The 14,946-nt window shown below is 61.7% G+C and overlaps 1 protein-coding gene and 1 non-coding gene across 2 annotated transcripts; one reads left to right on the top strand and one right to left on the bottom strand.

Moving 5' to 3' along the window:
• Positions 1 to 31: 31 nt before the first annotated feature.
• On the bottom strand, positions 32 to 11,014 carry POLG (DNA polymerase gamma, catalytic subunit). Its single transcript, XM_072869665.1, has 23 exons — positions 10,928 to 11,014; positions 9,724 to 10,373; positions 9,208 to 9,403; positions 8,588 to 8,755; positions 8,169 to 8,315; positions 7,867 to 7,946; positions 7,226 to 7,412; positions 6,950 to 7,103; positions 6,608 to 6,731; positions 6,313 to 6,537; positions 6,052 to 6,172; positions 5,781 to 5,858; positions 5,551 to 5,673; positions 5,099 to 5,259; positions 4,923 to 4,976; positions 4,708 to 4,825; positions 4,093 to 4,228; positions 3,744 to 3,990; positions 3,509 to 3,631; positions 3,062 to 3,230; positions 2,587 to 2,795; positions 1,322 to 1,482; positions 32 to 173 (listed from the first exon to the last, which is right to left on the bottom strand). Exons 2-23 carry the CDS (start codon positions 10,314 to 10,316, stop codon positions 112 to 114), a joined length of 3,636 nt encoding a protein of 1,211 aa, XP_072725766.1. The 5' UTR covers positions 10,317 to 10,373; positions 10,928 to 11,014; the 3' UTR covers positions 32 to 111.
• A 113-nt stretch (positions 11,015 to 11,127) lies between these two features.
• TRNAR-UCG (transfer RNA arginine (anticodon UCG)) lies at positions 11,128 to 11,200 on the top strand. The gene has a single exon. It is a non-coding gene; the product is annotated as a tRNA-Arg (tRNA).
• Positions 11,201 to 14,946: the final 3,746 nt, after the last annotated feature.

Here is a 14,946-nt window from a genome sequence, read left to right on the forward strand (position 1 = left end):
CAAAAAGGAAACAGTGACCAGGATCAGTCCCTGGAAAAGGTCTCCTTCTGAAAGGACAGGCAGGCTCTGGCGTGCTCTCTGGACAATTGTCATTCTGGCACTCTAGCGTCATCATTTCTTCTCCAGCGAACCTTTGGTTATTTCAATTAGCTGATAAATATCCAGTGCTTCTCCTGGAAGACAATGGGACAATCAGTTCCCTGCATTCTGCAGTTCACTCAGAGACTGTGTAACATAAGAGTGACGGTCATGATTTGCTTTAGTTCAGAGTGCGTAGCGCAAAAAGCCCTAAATTTATTCAAACTTCTGGTTTGTGTGGTGGTGTGAATGTAGGAACCAGCACCAGTAGGAAGCTGGAAACATGAGCTGTTCTGCCTCAGAGTTGAAGCTTGTTGCTGCATGCAGCTCCTGAGAAGCAGAGAGGTGACAGCTTCCTCTGGCGAGGCTGGCTTTTCTGTTAATTTTTGCTGACCCTGATGAGATGCACTTGTTTAATTTGCCTTGTTCTTGGTGAGAACAGAAGTGCCCTTTTTGCCCACAGAACGCAAGTCCTGTTTCTAAAAGCACCCTTTGCCTATAAGACTTCTAATAAAGGTTACCTAAGGGTGGAGTGTCTGATGTATTCAACAACCAAGAGAACAAATCTGAGGGCAGTTCAGAACAAATCTGAACAAATCTGATTCTCCTCATCTGGGAAAAGGCTGCTGCACATCGAGGAGAAGCTGTTTAAAGCAGCTCCCAGCCAAGAGTTAAATGTTTGCTTGCAGCAGTTAAAGGGTTATGTTGAGTGCAGTCAGAGATGGCTTTAGGTCTTGGGAGTGCACACAGCAATGCCAAGGCAGTTCTCTGAACAGAGCTGTGCTGGGCTAAGGGGGAGTGAGGATGGAGAGAAAGCACTAAAGGCTGGAAAAGTTTGGGTCTGGAAGGCAAAATACACAAGGTTGTTGAGGTGCCTCATTTCAGAGAAGGAACAATTCAATCTTGGGCTGTGTTAAACGTGCACAGGAGGGCTCCTCTCCCTTTGAGGGACACAAAGCAAATGTGTGCATGGGATAACAGAGCCAAGCCCAGCTCATCACTATCAGAAATATTTGGAAGCAGCAGCACAAATGACTGGGGGACTGAGAAAAGAAAGAGCGGTAGAGAGGGGCTGGCACCATGGTGACTGTTGCCCTGCAGGGCAGCTGATGGGTCAGGAAGGAAGGGGCTCACGAGGTGCCTGTGCTGTACAGAGGAGCCCTCAGGGAACGGCTGCTTAGGCCAAGTGCTCTGCCTAAGCCAGGGAGCCTTGTGCAGAGGGGATTACAGGGGGACTGCTCACCTTGAGGGATGCCGTATTTCTTCTCCATCCCGGTTGGATTTGATGGCGTCGCACAGTTCATGGTCACCTCTTTCCTTAAGCACTGGTCAATGTCCACTGCACTGAAGAAAGCCACTGACTGTGGCAGATCCTGGAGGCCCAGTTTGTAGGCAAACATGCACCTGGAAGAACAAGAGACCAGGTCAGGCGGTGCTACACATCACCCTTAGCCTTGTCCCACCTGGCTTCGACCAGCTACAGCTTCACAGAACACTGGCCAGCCATCACTAACAGGTTACTTTGCACCCACGTCACTCAGCGACTGGAAGACAAGGTGCTTTTTAAGTACTGGGTAGCAGGAGGGTCAAGTATTGCTGAAGCGGATGTGGGAGGAACAGAGTAACAGTACGTTGAGGCTCCTTGGAAGAAAGGAAGGACCCAGCCCTTCGCTGCTGGCTAATCCTCCCAGGCAGAGCAGATGCTGGATTTTCCCAGCGGGAAGCTCTGTGCTCGCAGAAGCCGGCACAAAGGCACGAACGTCAGGGCGTCTGCCCCTGCTGCGCTTGCCGCACCGGCACCGAAAGGCTGTTTGCTGTATCCCTGCCTCAGCGCAGGAGAAAACAGCTCAGCTTTGGCCAGCTCCTGTATAACTAATACCCCACAGCGCTGGGAAGGGAATTTGGCAAAGCTGGTGGTGCCGAGCCAGACTGAAGGGAGCCCTTTGAGGTCCAGGAGCTTTCCAGGCTGAGCTTAACCTTGCACGGGGCAGGGAGGCAGCAGGAACGCCCCACGCTGTGGAAGGGGCAGCAATGCCAGTGCTCGCAGCAGAGACAACAAGCCATGCCCCTTGCTGTCCCCTGAAGGCAGGGGGGAGACGAGGGATGGGGACATTTTCATGCTCCCAGCTGGCTCAATCAAGCCCAAGGGCTACTGCCACACGATGGCCGCAGACCTGAAGGGAGCAGGAGGCGATGCGCTTGCATCCCAGCAGAGTGGAACGATTGGCCCCATCTCTGCAGGAGCCAAAAGCTGACGATATTCCCCTCTTGCCAGCAGATTATCCCTGGAAATTGAAGCTCCATTTATAGCCACCCAAGTCACGTGGGAAGGAACTGCAACCCCCAGTGCTGCCAACTTCCTTTGAGCAGAAGAAAACTGCTCTGCGCCAGCTTGCTGTGGGCAAAGCTAACCCCTTTGCTGTCACCCCAGTCCCTCAGGCTTGCCCCATGCCACCCCAGAGGTGCTGGCGCTCATTCCCAGGAGACACCACAGCCGTCACATCTCACCGCGTGAGGAGGTTGGTGATCTGCAGGGCCAGGGCTGCCCGGTAGCGATCCTGCTGCTGGACCAGGTAGCGCACCTCGTCGTGGATGCTGATGCAGAAGCGCCCGTTGATGTCAAACTCCTCGAAGAGCCACTTCATGGCAACCAGCATGAGGTGCAGGTAGTCGACGGCTGAGCTCTGCACCACCCAGTTCACTCTGCTGGTCAGAAACTGGTGGAAGGAAACACAGATGGAAGCTAGGGAAGCATCGGGGTCCATGGCCTGGTACCGACACAGGACAGCTCCTGGGAGAAGCCTGTTAAATTCAGGGGTTTAGGGTTTTCTTGAGGGCGTGGAGATAAAGAGGCAATGGGTTTGCTGCATGGCTCTAAGAGCCTACTGGGTCTCCAGCATCTAAGAAGGGCTGAACTTGGGGTTGCTGTTTTGGAGAAGAGAAGCAAAGCTGAGAGCTCAGCAGCACAGAGGCATGTCCTTACCTCCCCCTTGGCCACAGCGGGCTCCAGGGCCCTGCTGATGTGACAGCCCAGCACCGGGGTCTGCGGGGACGGGGATAAGGCAATGCTCTCCAGCTTGTTGAACATTTCAGACTCAGTGCCTCCAGCCCACACTCGGTGCTCCACCACATCCCACTTCTTCCTCCGGGACCTGGCGGGGCAGAGGGGAGGTTTGCTGGAAGCATGGGACAAGGCTGCGAGCCCTGTTTGAGAGCCTCAAATGGTTTGGAGCAGCTGGATGAGCCCCTGCAGCCTCCTGCTGCTAATTGCTCACTGGGAGTGACTGGGAGTCCCCACATCAAATGGACTCAGCCCTGAGGGAGGATCAGGACCATCCAGCCCCGTCTCCCTTATCTGCCCGCAGGGCTGCAGCTCCCTCCACCCGGCACCCCGATGCCACCAGAGCCATGCAGGGTCAGAGCATCTCACCCTTTCATGGCTTCTCTCTGGAGCCGCTGGACATCCTGGGCCGACACCGATCCGTCCTCTGCCCTGTTCACAGCCAGGCCCAGCTTCCTCACCAGCCACTCCCCATCCTCAGAGAGATGAAACCTGGAGGGGAGAGTGACCCGTGCCCAGGTCCCGTGGGCACCCCCGTGGGCACCAGGTCCGTGGCCACCGCCGTCACCCCCGCTCACCCTCCACCTCCCTTGGCAGCACCCACCTCCGGACACCCTTGGTGACCGCATACATCTGCTGAGCCTTCTCGCGCGCCTGCTGCTGCGTCAGCCGATGGTTGAACTGCATCAGCAGCCGCTCGGCGAAGGGCTGCCCAGCCCCGTAGATGCGCCCGTAGTTGAAGACTTTGGCGTGCTCCCGGCTGATGCCCACTGTGGCGGCCGTCTTGCTGTGCAGGTCTGTCGCGTTGCTCTTCTTCCCCTGCAGAGTCATCCAGCCGAAGGCCGTGCAGCCTGCCAGGAGGGGAGCAGGAGTTGGACACCAAACGGGACCGGGCTCGGGGGGTCACCCCGCTACCCAGTGAACCTGTTCCCTGCAGCACAGCCCCGGCTCACCATGCATGCCGGCGAAGTGTGCCTCGCCGAGGACAGCGGCTATCCAGAGCTCCTGGGAATCCACATCTGCACCCACCAGGGAGTAGCCAGGTGGCACCTGGACCATGGCTTTCAGCTCGCTGCCCACCCGGTCGGCCTGCGGGACATGATGCACCGCTCAGCACAAGCCCTGCACCTTCCTCTTATCCTCAGCAGCACAGGAGCAGCCTTCCTCCCGCAGCTGCAGCGTGTCGGCACAGCGCTCCCCATGCCCCTAAAGTTTGCTCTGAAAGTCAAAACCACGTTTAACAGACACATGGGGCATCGCCCACTTGGTTACTCCCCCCAGGCTCTTCCAGCACAGAAGAAGGGAAGCTTGGGGAAGGAGAGAAACCAGTGCTTCAACATTTTCTTCTCCTTTCACCAAATTTTGAAGCTCAGGAGCCCCTTCTGACTCCTTCCCCTCTCCCAAAGTCAAAGCACATCAGCAAGGGAAAGGCCCCAGCACCAGCCCTGCCACCTCAAACCCCAGCATCCAGCTCCAACTCCTATTTCCAACCCAGGCTGCTCCTACCAGTCCAAAACACACAGAGGGTACCCCTAAACACCCCTGCAAGTACCCAAGCGCGGCCGTACCCGGGCATTGCTGGCCGTCAGCCACGTAGGCTCCACCGCCCGGCGGGTGATGGTGCCCGCAGTCACCACCTGCGGCAGGATGGCTCCATAATCATCCTCCTCGTTATAGTCAGGGTGCCTGGGACAGAGGTGAGGGTGACCATCATCCTGCGAGAGCCCTCCCGGAGTGGCGTAGAGGGGACCGTGGTCCTGGGTGGGGCCGTTCCTCCCCGTACCTGGTCACCACGCGAGGCAGCTCCCCCTTCTTCAGCCACACCACCATCTGGGAACTGGAGGGACACGTGGCAGACAAGATGCTGAGCCCGCTGCGTCCGCACGACCTCCCCCGGCTGCGACGCAGCCTCCACCTGCCTGCAGGGATGTCACGATTCAGCTGAAGGCAGCCGCTCACCTGATCCGCTTGTGAGCGTTCCTCCAAAACGAGATCATTTTGTTAATCTCGAGCGCTCTGGTCCCATGGGTGCGGCCCACGGCGGCCCGCAGGGTGCCGTCCTCCATCTGGGGCAGGAAATCCTTGGCAAAAGGGCTTCCCACGTTGTTATCGTTCCCGTCCTTTTGCAGCAAAAGAGGTGCCAGGGCTCAGCGCACCACCGCTTGGTATCAGTAAAGCTCTGCCCACCCTTCTGCCCCAGCTAGAGAGATGAATCCCCACCACACTATCCCATGGGACAAGATCACAGGAGTCCCAGGATTGCTGTAGCACCAGGGTGACAGGCAAGGTGACACGGCTGTTGTGCTGGTTTTGGCTGGGGTAGAGTTAATTAAACCACGACAGCTGTGCAGCAGGACCAGGGGAGCTGGCACGCGAGGTGGCCAGGAAGCCCCCAGGAACACCCAACTTGCCTTGTGAGGCAGCTTGAAGAACCAGCACCCGGGGATGTTGACATCGTTGTAGGGACCATTGCCGTGGTGGTACGAGGGCTGGCTCCTCGCCTCCGCCAGCTTGCACAGCTCATCCATCTCCTCCTGTGACCAGCAATGCGAGGTGTTGCTGGGAACTCCCCCGGCATGGCAGGAGGGGGAAATCAAGGAAACAGGGACCAATCCGCCACCCCACAGGATACCCCCTTTACCTGCACCAGGCTCTGGTCTGCTCTGCCCATTTTCTCCTCCACGTCCACCTCCACCTCCAGCTGGCTCAGCTCCTCCACCTGCGGCAGAGACGGACCATGGAGGGGGGAGCCAGGTCAAGCATCACTTCTTCAGTGATTTAACACTTATTAAAAGAAATGTCTTATTTCCAGCCCCCAGAGCCATACATGGGGCTGTTTTTCGCATGCACATGGGAATAAGCCCAGCCCCACATCTCCCTCCCACCGAGGGACCCTCGATCCCTTCCTTCACCTTCTGCCACATCGTGCTGCCGTCCATCACCAGCAGCTCGTCCTCCATGGCAGCCTCCAGCCCCGGGGGCTGCTCCTTGCCTTTCTCCAGGCAGTGCTGCCTGTACAGGTACTCGATCACCCTGGCAGGGGAGAGCGCAGGGCTCACGCACCCGTGACAGGGACTGAGGCTTCGGGGCAGCGCCTGGGCAGGGTCCCAGGGAAGCTCCCGAACCCCCCATGGGGCAGCCCCCGGCTCAGCACCCTGCTACGTCCCCCTCACCTGTGCGGGCAGGGAGGGCCCTCCGCCTCCGAGGGGGCTGTCAACAAATTGTCCTGCCGTCCTGGCACCAGGTAGCCCCAGCCATGCTTCTCCGAGTAATGGAGGGGGAAGCCATCCCAGGCCAGGCGCATCAGCTTCGGGGTCACCCTCATCTGCAGGCTGATGAGGCTGGGTCCCGGCACCCACCCCGCCTCCTCCAGGCGTGGGCACAGCTTGCGGTACCAGCTGGGGAGCAGCAGGGATAGGTCAGAGAGCACAGAGCAACCCCTGGGGACACCCAGGGTCCCCAACTCACCCCGGGTGACCTGGCAGGTGCTGGAGTCTCTTGGGTTGCAGCGCGACCGTCTCTTTCAGACGCTCCAGGCAGACCCGGCTCGCGGGGGCCTTCAGCTCCTCGTCCTCACTGGGGGGGCCAGGGTCTGGTGGGGCAAGGAGGATCGGCTGGCAAAGAGCCCTCTGTGCTGCCGCACTGGGGATGGGGACCTCGAGCCAGCCCCCCACCACATGCCCCAGCATGGAGACATAGGCCAGCGATGCTTCACCCTGCCGGCATCAATGCACCGCATCCCTTTGTCTGGGCACCCACGGGAAGGCGTCCCTCGAGCATCCCTTGTCCCCAGGGACCACCCGCGCTCACCTTCCTGCCGCTCCCATGCGGACCCGTCTGAGCCCACCGCCTCTGCAGGAGCTTTGCTGTTGCCATCCTGATTCTTCTTCTTCTTCCTTGGATTCTTCTTCTGCTTAAACTCCTGTGTGTCCCACTCGAGATCCCAGAGCCAGGGGTCGTCCTTGTACCTGCCGACACACCATCGTCACACCGCAGCTTTGCTCCCGTCCCCAGCACCTGCCCGCAGACATCCGCTGTTCTGGTCTCTGTCCTGCGAGCAGCAGGACCTGCACCCCCACCCCACAGGTACCTGTCCTCATGCAGCAGCTGGCAGGCATCGTTGGCCAGGTTCATCAGGGACTTCTTCATCTCCTTCTGCAGCTCTTCGTAGATGCCCTGAGCATCATCCAGGTACCTCTTCCAGTTCCCATTGACCGGCAGGTAGGACACCCCCATCTCCAGCATCCCTGCAAACGTCACAGGGTGGGGGCACCTGGAGCCCAAAACAACAAGGAATTAAATGCCTGCTGAAGGAGATGTGCCCTGGAAGCACCAGACTACAATAGACATGAACATGTCTCCATCTAGTTTCCCAGCCCTGTACAACCCTCAATGCTCTTCCCCTAAACCCATAACGATCCCTGTAGCTTCTGCCTGCCCTGCACATAAATTGCTGCTCTAAAAACAACCCTGTATCACTCCGACCTGCCTCATTAAGTCTGCTCGTCTCCTCAAACCATACTGTGCTGCTGTTTATTCCTTCTCACCTACAGAGGTGGGGTCTGAAGTCCCTCCTGAAAAGGGGTTCAGGGCCCCTCCAACCTCCCATCGCCACCCCGAGGACAAGAGGAGCCGCATCCCATCCCCAGAGGGACCGCAATCCTCCCCACTGCCGGCCAAGACCACAGCCCCTCGGCCAATGCCAGCCAGAGCTCAGCGGCTCTCACCTCTCCATGAAGAGCGGCAGCTGCTCCTGAAACACCTCATGGGTGGCCTGCACATCACGGGCACAGTACGACATCAGGTCCTGGGGGCAGAGGCAGGTGAGAGCAGGCAAAGCAGCCACCCCTCTGCCAGCACAGGGCAAGGCACGGGGCTACGGGAGGATGGGGGACATCACAGCCCCACGCACACCCAAAGCCCTCGCAAGAAAGGGCGGCAAAATGGAAACTACCACAGCAGCTGCTCCCATCCCACCCCCATTTCCAGTTCCTGCTGCCCGTCGGGATGTTGGGATCGCCGCCCGCACCTGGAAGTGATTCCTGATGTCGGCCATGGTCCCCTTCACAAAGAGCTCCCGTGCCTCCTTCTCCAGCGGCTCCCCGCCAACGTACAGCGCGTGCACATCCGCCAGGTTGTTGATGCTGCTGACGTGCACCCAGTCCCACGAAGTGACCTGCAAACAACATGGGGGTCAGATGGTGCAGGACAAGGACAGGCCGTGACCGAGATCAGGAAGGGTAAAGAATGCTGCTGCTCCATTTTAAACCAAGGCCACTTCATCTGGAAGGCACTGGGAGAGCTTCAGCCAGCAGAGCTGCTCCAGCAGCTCCTACTCTGCCAGTACAGCAGCAGGTGGTCCCAGTACAGGAGCAAACAGTCCCATTAGAGGATCAAACGGTCTCCTGCCACCCACGCCACTGCCAGCAGCTCAGCTCCCTTACTCACAGCTGGCCCCTCCATTTTGCTGTGCGTTTTCTTCATGTGCTGCTTGACCTGCTGCAGTCCCTTCCTCTTGCCGTGCCTGGCAGCCATCCAGAGGCTGCGCTGGAAGCCCGTCAGCCCCGAGATGGCCATGTGCATGCTCATGGTGTCCAGGAAACGCACCCGAGAGCCCTGGGACACATCGGAGAAGAGAGGAGAGGTGATTCGGGATGTACTGGAGGAGAAACGTGCTGCCAAATGCCCTGTAGCTGCCAGCAAGCACTGCCCTGTGTTACAGAGCTGCAAGTCCTCTGCTTGGGCTGCTTTTGTCAAGGCAAAGCTTTGCCTCCCGGCACCCCTATTCTTAGAGCCGAAAGCGTCCCCAGCACAGGCTGTCAGCTGCTCAGAGGCTCCTGCCACGTCTGCAGCTGCAACCCTGCAGCCTCCAGCAACCTTACTGGGTGCAAGAATATCTCCCCCTAAAGGGATCCAACCTCAACCTGTCCTCCAGGACAAGGAGAGCACAACCCTGAGGTATCTGTGCAGAACAGCGTCTGCCAAAATAACCCTGAAAAGCCAGCACAAGCGACTATCTGGGTAACGAACTGCAGCTGCCAGCACGAAGCAACGGCACCGCGGATTACCTGGATGAGGTACTGCTCCTTGATGAACGCCCGGTCAAAGGCCACGTTGTGCCCCACCACCACTCTCTCTGGCCAGTCCTGCTTGCCAGCGCAGCCAGCACCCGCTGGGCTCTCCAGGGGAATGAGGTCAGCCAGGGTGAGGTGGCTGGACCAGGAGTACCGCTGCTCCAGCAGCCGCTTGCTGCACCACGAGTACCTGAGGATGACATGTGGCACCCCACGGCCGTGAAAAATAAAGGAGGGGCTCCTGGGACCAAAAGCACCCGCTGTGCCATGGGGTGCTGAGCAGGATCCCACCCGTGGGAGGGAGGTGACTGACCCCGGGGAGCACCGCGCTCACTAACCAGGACGCATGTCCCACATCCCAGAGCCGCGCTTTGGGGTTTTGCTGTGTCTCCCCCGCGAGCCAGCGGTGGTTTGCAGGAACTGGCTCTGCTCAGGAGCATCCCCATCCTTCCTGAAGCTGTCCCCATCACCACCGTGACCCCAAGCATCACCGCTGGCACCGCATCTCACCAAGCGTGCGGTGAGACCGCCACGGCCAGTGTCGGGCAGTGGCCATCAGCCACGCACACCTCCACGTCCAACACCACCGCCCGCTCCTCTGGGAAGTCGACGGCTTCCGCTTGCCCGTCGGGGCCGTAGCGGGTCCAGCCGAGCTGCCATGCCCACTGCGCGGGCACGGGGGGCAGCTCACACTGCAGCAGCTCGTTGGCTGCCTCCAGGTAGGGCAAGCTCTGCTTCTGGGCCAGGAGGCGAAAATGCTCGTCGATGTTGTCCCCGTACATGCGGGGCAGCTGCAGGTCCACGTCGGGGAGCGTGGAAGTCTCCTTGCCCCACAGGTCGTGGCGTTGTAGGTGCTCCACGCTCCTCTGGATCTCTGCTGCCGAGTAGTGTACCTGGGCCCCCCGGAAGATCTGCTCATGGAGAGTCCTGGACAGCATCTGGATGTTGAGGGGGTTCATGCGCCGCTGGCCCTTGGCAGGCTCCTGGCTCGGCTCTTCCGGCAGCGGGCGGCTGGTGGAGGAGCTGGAGGTGCATCGCCGGGGCTCGGCACCGCGGGCTGCAGCGCAGCCCCTCACCGATCTCCTCCAGAGCAAGCGCCTCATCTCCCCCTGCTCTGGGGAGCACCTCCAGCCCGGGCGGCTCCCCCCGGGCGGCCGGAGCTGCAGGGAGAGAGCAAGACCGAGGGGCCAGCTCGGCACCGCCCGCTCGGCCCCGCTGCGGGACAGCCCTGACCGCCGCTACGAGCCCGCACAGCCGGAGCTGCCCGAGGCTCCGCACGGCCGGGGAAGGCCGGGCTGCGCTGCAACCCCCCGCCGGAATGCACCCCTCCCAGGGAACGCACACCCCCGCGGCCGTGCACACACCCCTCCCGTGCATGCAACCCCCGCGGCCGTGCACACACACCCTCCCCGTGCATGCAACCCCCGCGGCCGTGCACACACACCCCCCCCGTGCATGCAACCCCGCGGCCGTGCACACCCCCCCGTGCATGCAACCCCGCGGCCGTGCACACCCCCCGTGCATGCAACCCCGCGGCCGTGCACACACCCCCCGTGCATGCAACCCCCGCGGCCGTGCACACCCCCGTGCATGCAACCCCGCGGCCGTGCACACCCCCCGTGCATGCAACCCCCGCGGCCGTGCACACACACCCCCGTGCATGCAACCCCCGCGGCCGTGCACACACGCACCCCGTCTCGCGCCGCGAACCTACCTGGTCCCGGCGCGCGCCGCCCGGGCCTAGGCCGGAGGACGGATCCAAACGGGGGCGCCCGGGGGAGCTTCCGGCCACGCTGACGTCCCGTCCCGTGTCCCCTGTCCCGTCTCGTGTCCCCCCCCCCCCCCGCACACATGGTACAGTCCGCCGGCGGCGGCGGGCTCAGTTAGGGCGCGCGGGGAGGCGTGTGGAAGGGCGGCCGCGTGGCCTAATGGATAAGGCGTCTGACTTCGGATCAGAAGATTGCAGGTTCGAGTCCTGCCGCGGTCGGCGGGAGCGCCGCGGCGCTGTCCGTTTTGCTCCGCCCCTGCCGTGGCCTCGGGGCGGCAGCCGGCGGCGGAGCCGGGGCTGTTCCTTCACCGTGCCCCGGGCCGCCGTCGCGGGGGTCAGCCCAGGCACGGGTCGCGTTTTGCCGGTGGCTTTAACCGGGGAGGCGGAAAAGGTGACAGCGTGCGCGGAGGCGGAGGCCGAGCGCGTTAGAAACACGAGCGGGGAAGGGCGGGCGCAGCCCTCGGAGCGCAGCGGGAAGACGAGCCCCACGGCAGCGCGGGGAGCGGCGCGGTGTCACCCAGGTCCTGCGGGTGCCCCACGCTCCATCCCGCTCCGCAGCCCCGGGTCCCAGGGGAGGTCAGGGTGCGGGGTGGCAGGGCGGGCAGCCAGCACCCTGCTCCCCGTCACCCCGCAGCCACCCCTGCGTTCGTGTCAGGGGCTCCTTACAGCCCATCAGCAGAGTTCACCAGGAGCCGGGGCACCCACTCGTGCCCCAAAACCTCACGCCTTAAAGCTCCTAGGCCTCAAGGGTGGCTTGGAACGAGCGGTGGTGTCCAGGGTCCTCTTACCTAGCCCGGCCGGGGTGGCTGCACAGGTGAGATTTGGGCACCGGGTACACGCGGGAACACCAGGAGCCCTCACTGCTTGGGGTGTGTGACACGAGTGGGGACAGAGCAGGGGCTAGAGAGCCAAAGGTAACCGTAGGGTGCAGGGGAATGGGGTAAGGAGGTCAGGGCAGGTGGGTGCAGGCTCCCCGCCCGCCTTTAGGGACTCTTCCAGCCGGGAAGGTGCCTCCTGGCAAAGGCTCAACCTGGCCTTGGCACTGCAGCCTGCCGTACCGAGCCGTACCGAGCCGTACCGAGCCGTGCCGTGCCTTACCGAGCCGCCAGGTGGCGCTACGGCCCCGCCGCTGCCGACCGTGCCGGGCCCGTTCCCACGGGGCCGGGGCCGTCGGGGCGTCGGTACCGCTCCGGGGGCCATCCCGCTCTGCGCTCCCGTTGGGGCACCGGGCAAGGGGCACCGGGCACTGTGACCCCCCCCTCGCCTCTCCCGGCCCCTGCGGAGCTCCAAACCCGGGGTGCGGCCCCCGCCCCCCAAATCCTGCACCCCCGAGGGGAGGGAGCTGTGCGGCCGGAGGCTCCCCTCGGGGGTGCAGGATTTGGGGGGGGGGCAGCCATGCCTCCTCCTGTCCAAAACGTCTGCACCAGATTGGGGCGGGGGGGGGGGTGAGGAACGCCCTCGATGCTGTTTTTTGCGCCTTTGAATGCATTTCACAGCCCCCCGCTGCCCCCCGAAATTCCTGCTGCCCTCCCCATGAAGGGCAATGCTTCACCCTGTTTCACCCAGCAGCGGAGGGCAGCCGATGCCTTCGCCTGGCAGGATCCGGCCCCACGGGGGATGCCCCTGCTCAGCCCCCCCCCCTCCTCCCCATACCGGGGGCTTGAGGTTTCCCGGTCCTTCCGCGGGCATGGCGGGGAGCTGGGGGCGCGGAGCCGGCGGGGAGGGATGCTCCGGGGCTACGGGTGCTCTGGGCGGGAGGGAAGAGCCGTGAGCTGCCCTGGGGAGAAGCAGGGAAGTGTTTGGGGACCCCTCTGCTACGGGGTGGCTCTGGGGAAGGACCCGGGTGCGGGAGACTTGTTCTCCCCTCCGATGCATTACGTTAACGCCTATCTCCTCTTATTTTGGGGTGTCTGATCTACTTATTTTTATCGTGGCCGGAAAAGAATAAATTAAAAAAAATCCAAACCCGCCCCACTAAAAAAAATCCCTCCCCCCGCAAGCGGAAAAAGAATAAATTCTCCCCGAAATTATTCTCCACGCTTTATTTCTGAAACCCTCCCGGGCGGCAGCACTATGGGGAGGGTCGATGACAACAAGCCCCGCTGCTTTGCCCACAGGCAGGACCGGGCCGGGGCTGCCTGCACCTCACCCGTGTGCGGGCAGGGAGGTTCGGCAAGACACGGTACCGCTATAAAAAAAAAAAACACCACCATAAAACAAAAAAAAAACCAAACCACGAAGTAAACCCAAAAATCCGCTGTTTCAGCAGGGCTGCTTGTAATGCATAAGTCGGGATGGGATGTGTAGGGTCTTTTTTTTTTTCCCCCCTATGCTCTTTGTTTCTCTGTCTGTCTGTCTGTCGGGGAAGCATCCCCATCCCGGTGCGCCCCGTCGGGGCCGGGTATGGGCGGTGGGGGACGCGACTTCCCCCCTCCCCTTGGAGACCCCGCTCCCCGCCGGGGGCTCGATGCTGTCGGTCGGATAATGGGGCGGTGGGACTTTGTTTAACCCCGTTGCCCTCGGGGCCAGGGGTCAAGGACTTCCTCTTCCCCCGGGGCACGACGGAGAGGCCGCGGCCCTCCCGGTGCGACCGGCGTGGGACCCCTTAAACCCCCATCGCCCCCTGGTACCGAGAGGCTGGGGATGGCTCCGGGTGGGTGTTTTGGGGGAGCAGGGGGCAGCCAAACATCTCCCCGGGGCTGGGGGGGTGGGAGATGCGGAGAAGCGGCCCCTGCCCTCCAGCATCCCCCGGCTCTGCCTTCCCCTCCCGGCTGGAGGAAGTCTGTTTTAACGGGGTGCCGGTTTTAACGGGTTTTTAACCCCCCTCCGCAGGCAGAAGTATCTCAGCCGCCCCCCCCGGGAGCCAAGAAACGGGAGAAACGGGCAATTTTTATAGGTGACGTACGGGCTTACGTGGGAATCCGTGCCCAGCACCGCTCTTTCAGCTTTTTTTCTCCTGAAATAACACTTCCCTGCAGCTCGTACCCCCCTTTTCCAAGCTGGGGGGAGGGGGGGGGAGCCGGGAGAGGGAGAGGAAAAGGGAAAAGAGAAGCAGCCCCCCACACCCCGCTATTTTCCTGCTCGGGAGACGAGCCCCGGAGCTCCGAAAGTGAGCGATGGAGAGGGCGAGGGGAGGCAGGCGGGAGCCGGCTCCGAGGTGGAGGGGTCGGGAGTGGGATGGAGGGGAGTGGGGGGGGGGGAGGACCCTCCTTTTCGGGATTAAGGGAGAACCGGCGAGGGAGGGAGGCTGGCGGCACCGCGGGCATCCGAGGTAAGTCCCCCTCCTGCCCGCAGCGGCGGTACCGGAGCCCGGGAGCTGCTGGCACGGGCGATGCCGGCGCTGCGGGGCCGGGGGGGGGGGGATGCTTTGGGGGTGCAAAGGAGCCCGATCCTGGGGAGTTACCCAGGCCCGGGGCTGCCCCATCCCCACCCCCGGGCCGGGCTCCTGCGGGCGCTGCGGGGCCGGGGCAGCTTTTGCGGCTGCGGCTCCTGGGGAAGCCGGTGCCGGTTACCGCGGCCCGGGGGCTGCAGGCAGCCCCTGCCCCGCGCCCTGCCCGCTCCCTCGGGGCTGGGCCGGGGTCCCCGCGGGTGGAGCAGCCCACGGAGCCCTCTCTCAGACCCCGGGGCTCCTCCCGTGTGTGTCTCAATTCGCTCAGGCTTGACTTGGCAATAAGCTCTCTCAATAGGGTGACAATAGAGCCCCGGTGGGACCCGAACAAAGAATTTGAAAGTAGTTAAATTGCAGGACACGTCCATCGCCTGGGTGCTTGAATTTAAAAAAAAAAAGAAAAAAGAAAAAAAAAAGAAAAAATCGGAGAAAAGAAAAAGGAGGGAGACTTTTCTTTGGGCTGGTGAGAAAATGCTCAGGGTAAAAGTTGGTTTGGCGTCTTCATTTCAGCGACAATGGAGCAGAGCTAATTCAATAGGAAACGCGGGGATTTTTTAATGAAAAGACCGCCAGGGTT

Source organism: Ciconia boyciana, chromosome 8 (assembly GCF_034638445.1).
Source record: "Ciconia boyciana chromosome 8, ASM3463844v1, whole genome shotgun sequence".
Lineage (NCBI taxonomy): Eukaryota > Metazoa > Chordata > Aves > Ciconiiformes > Ciconiidae > Ciconia > Ciconia boyciana.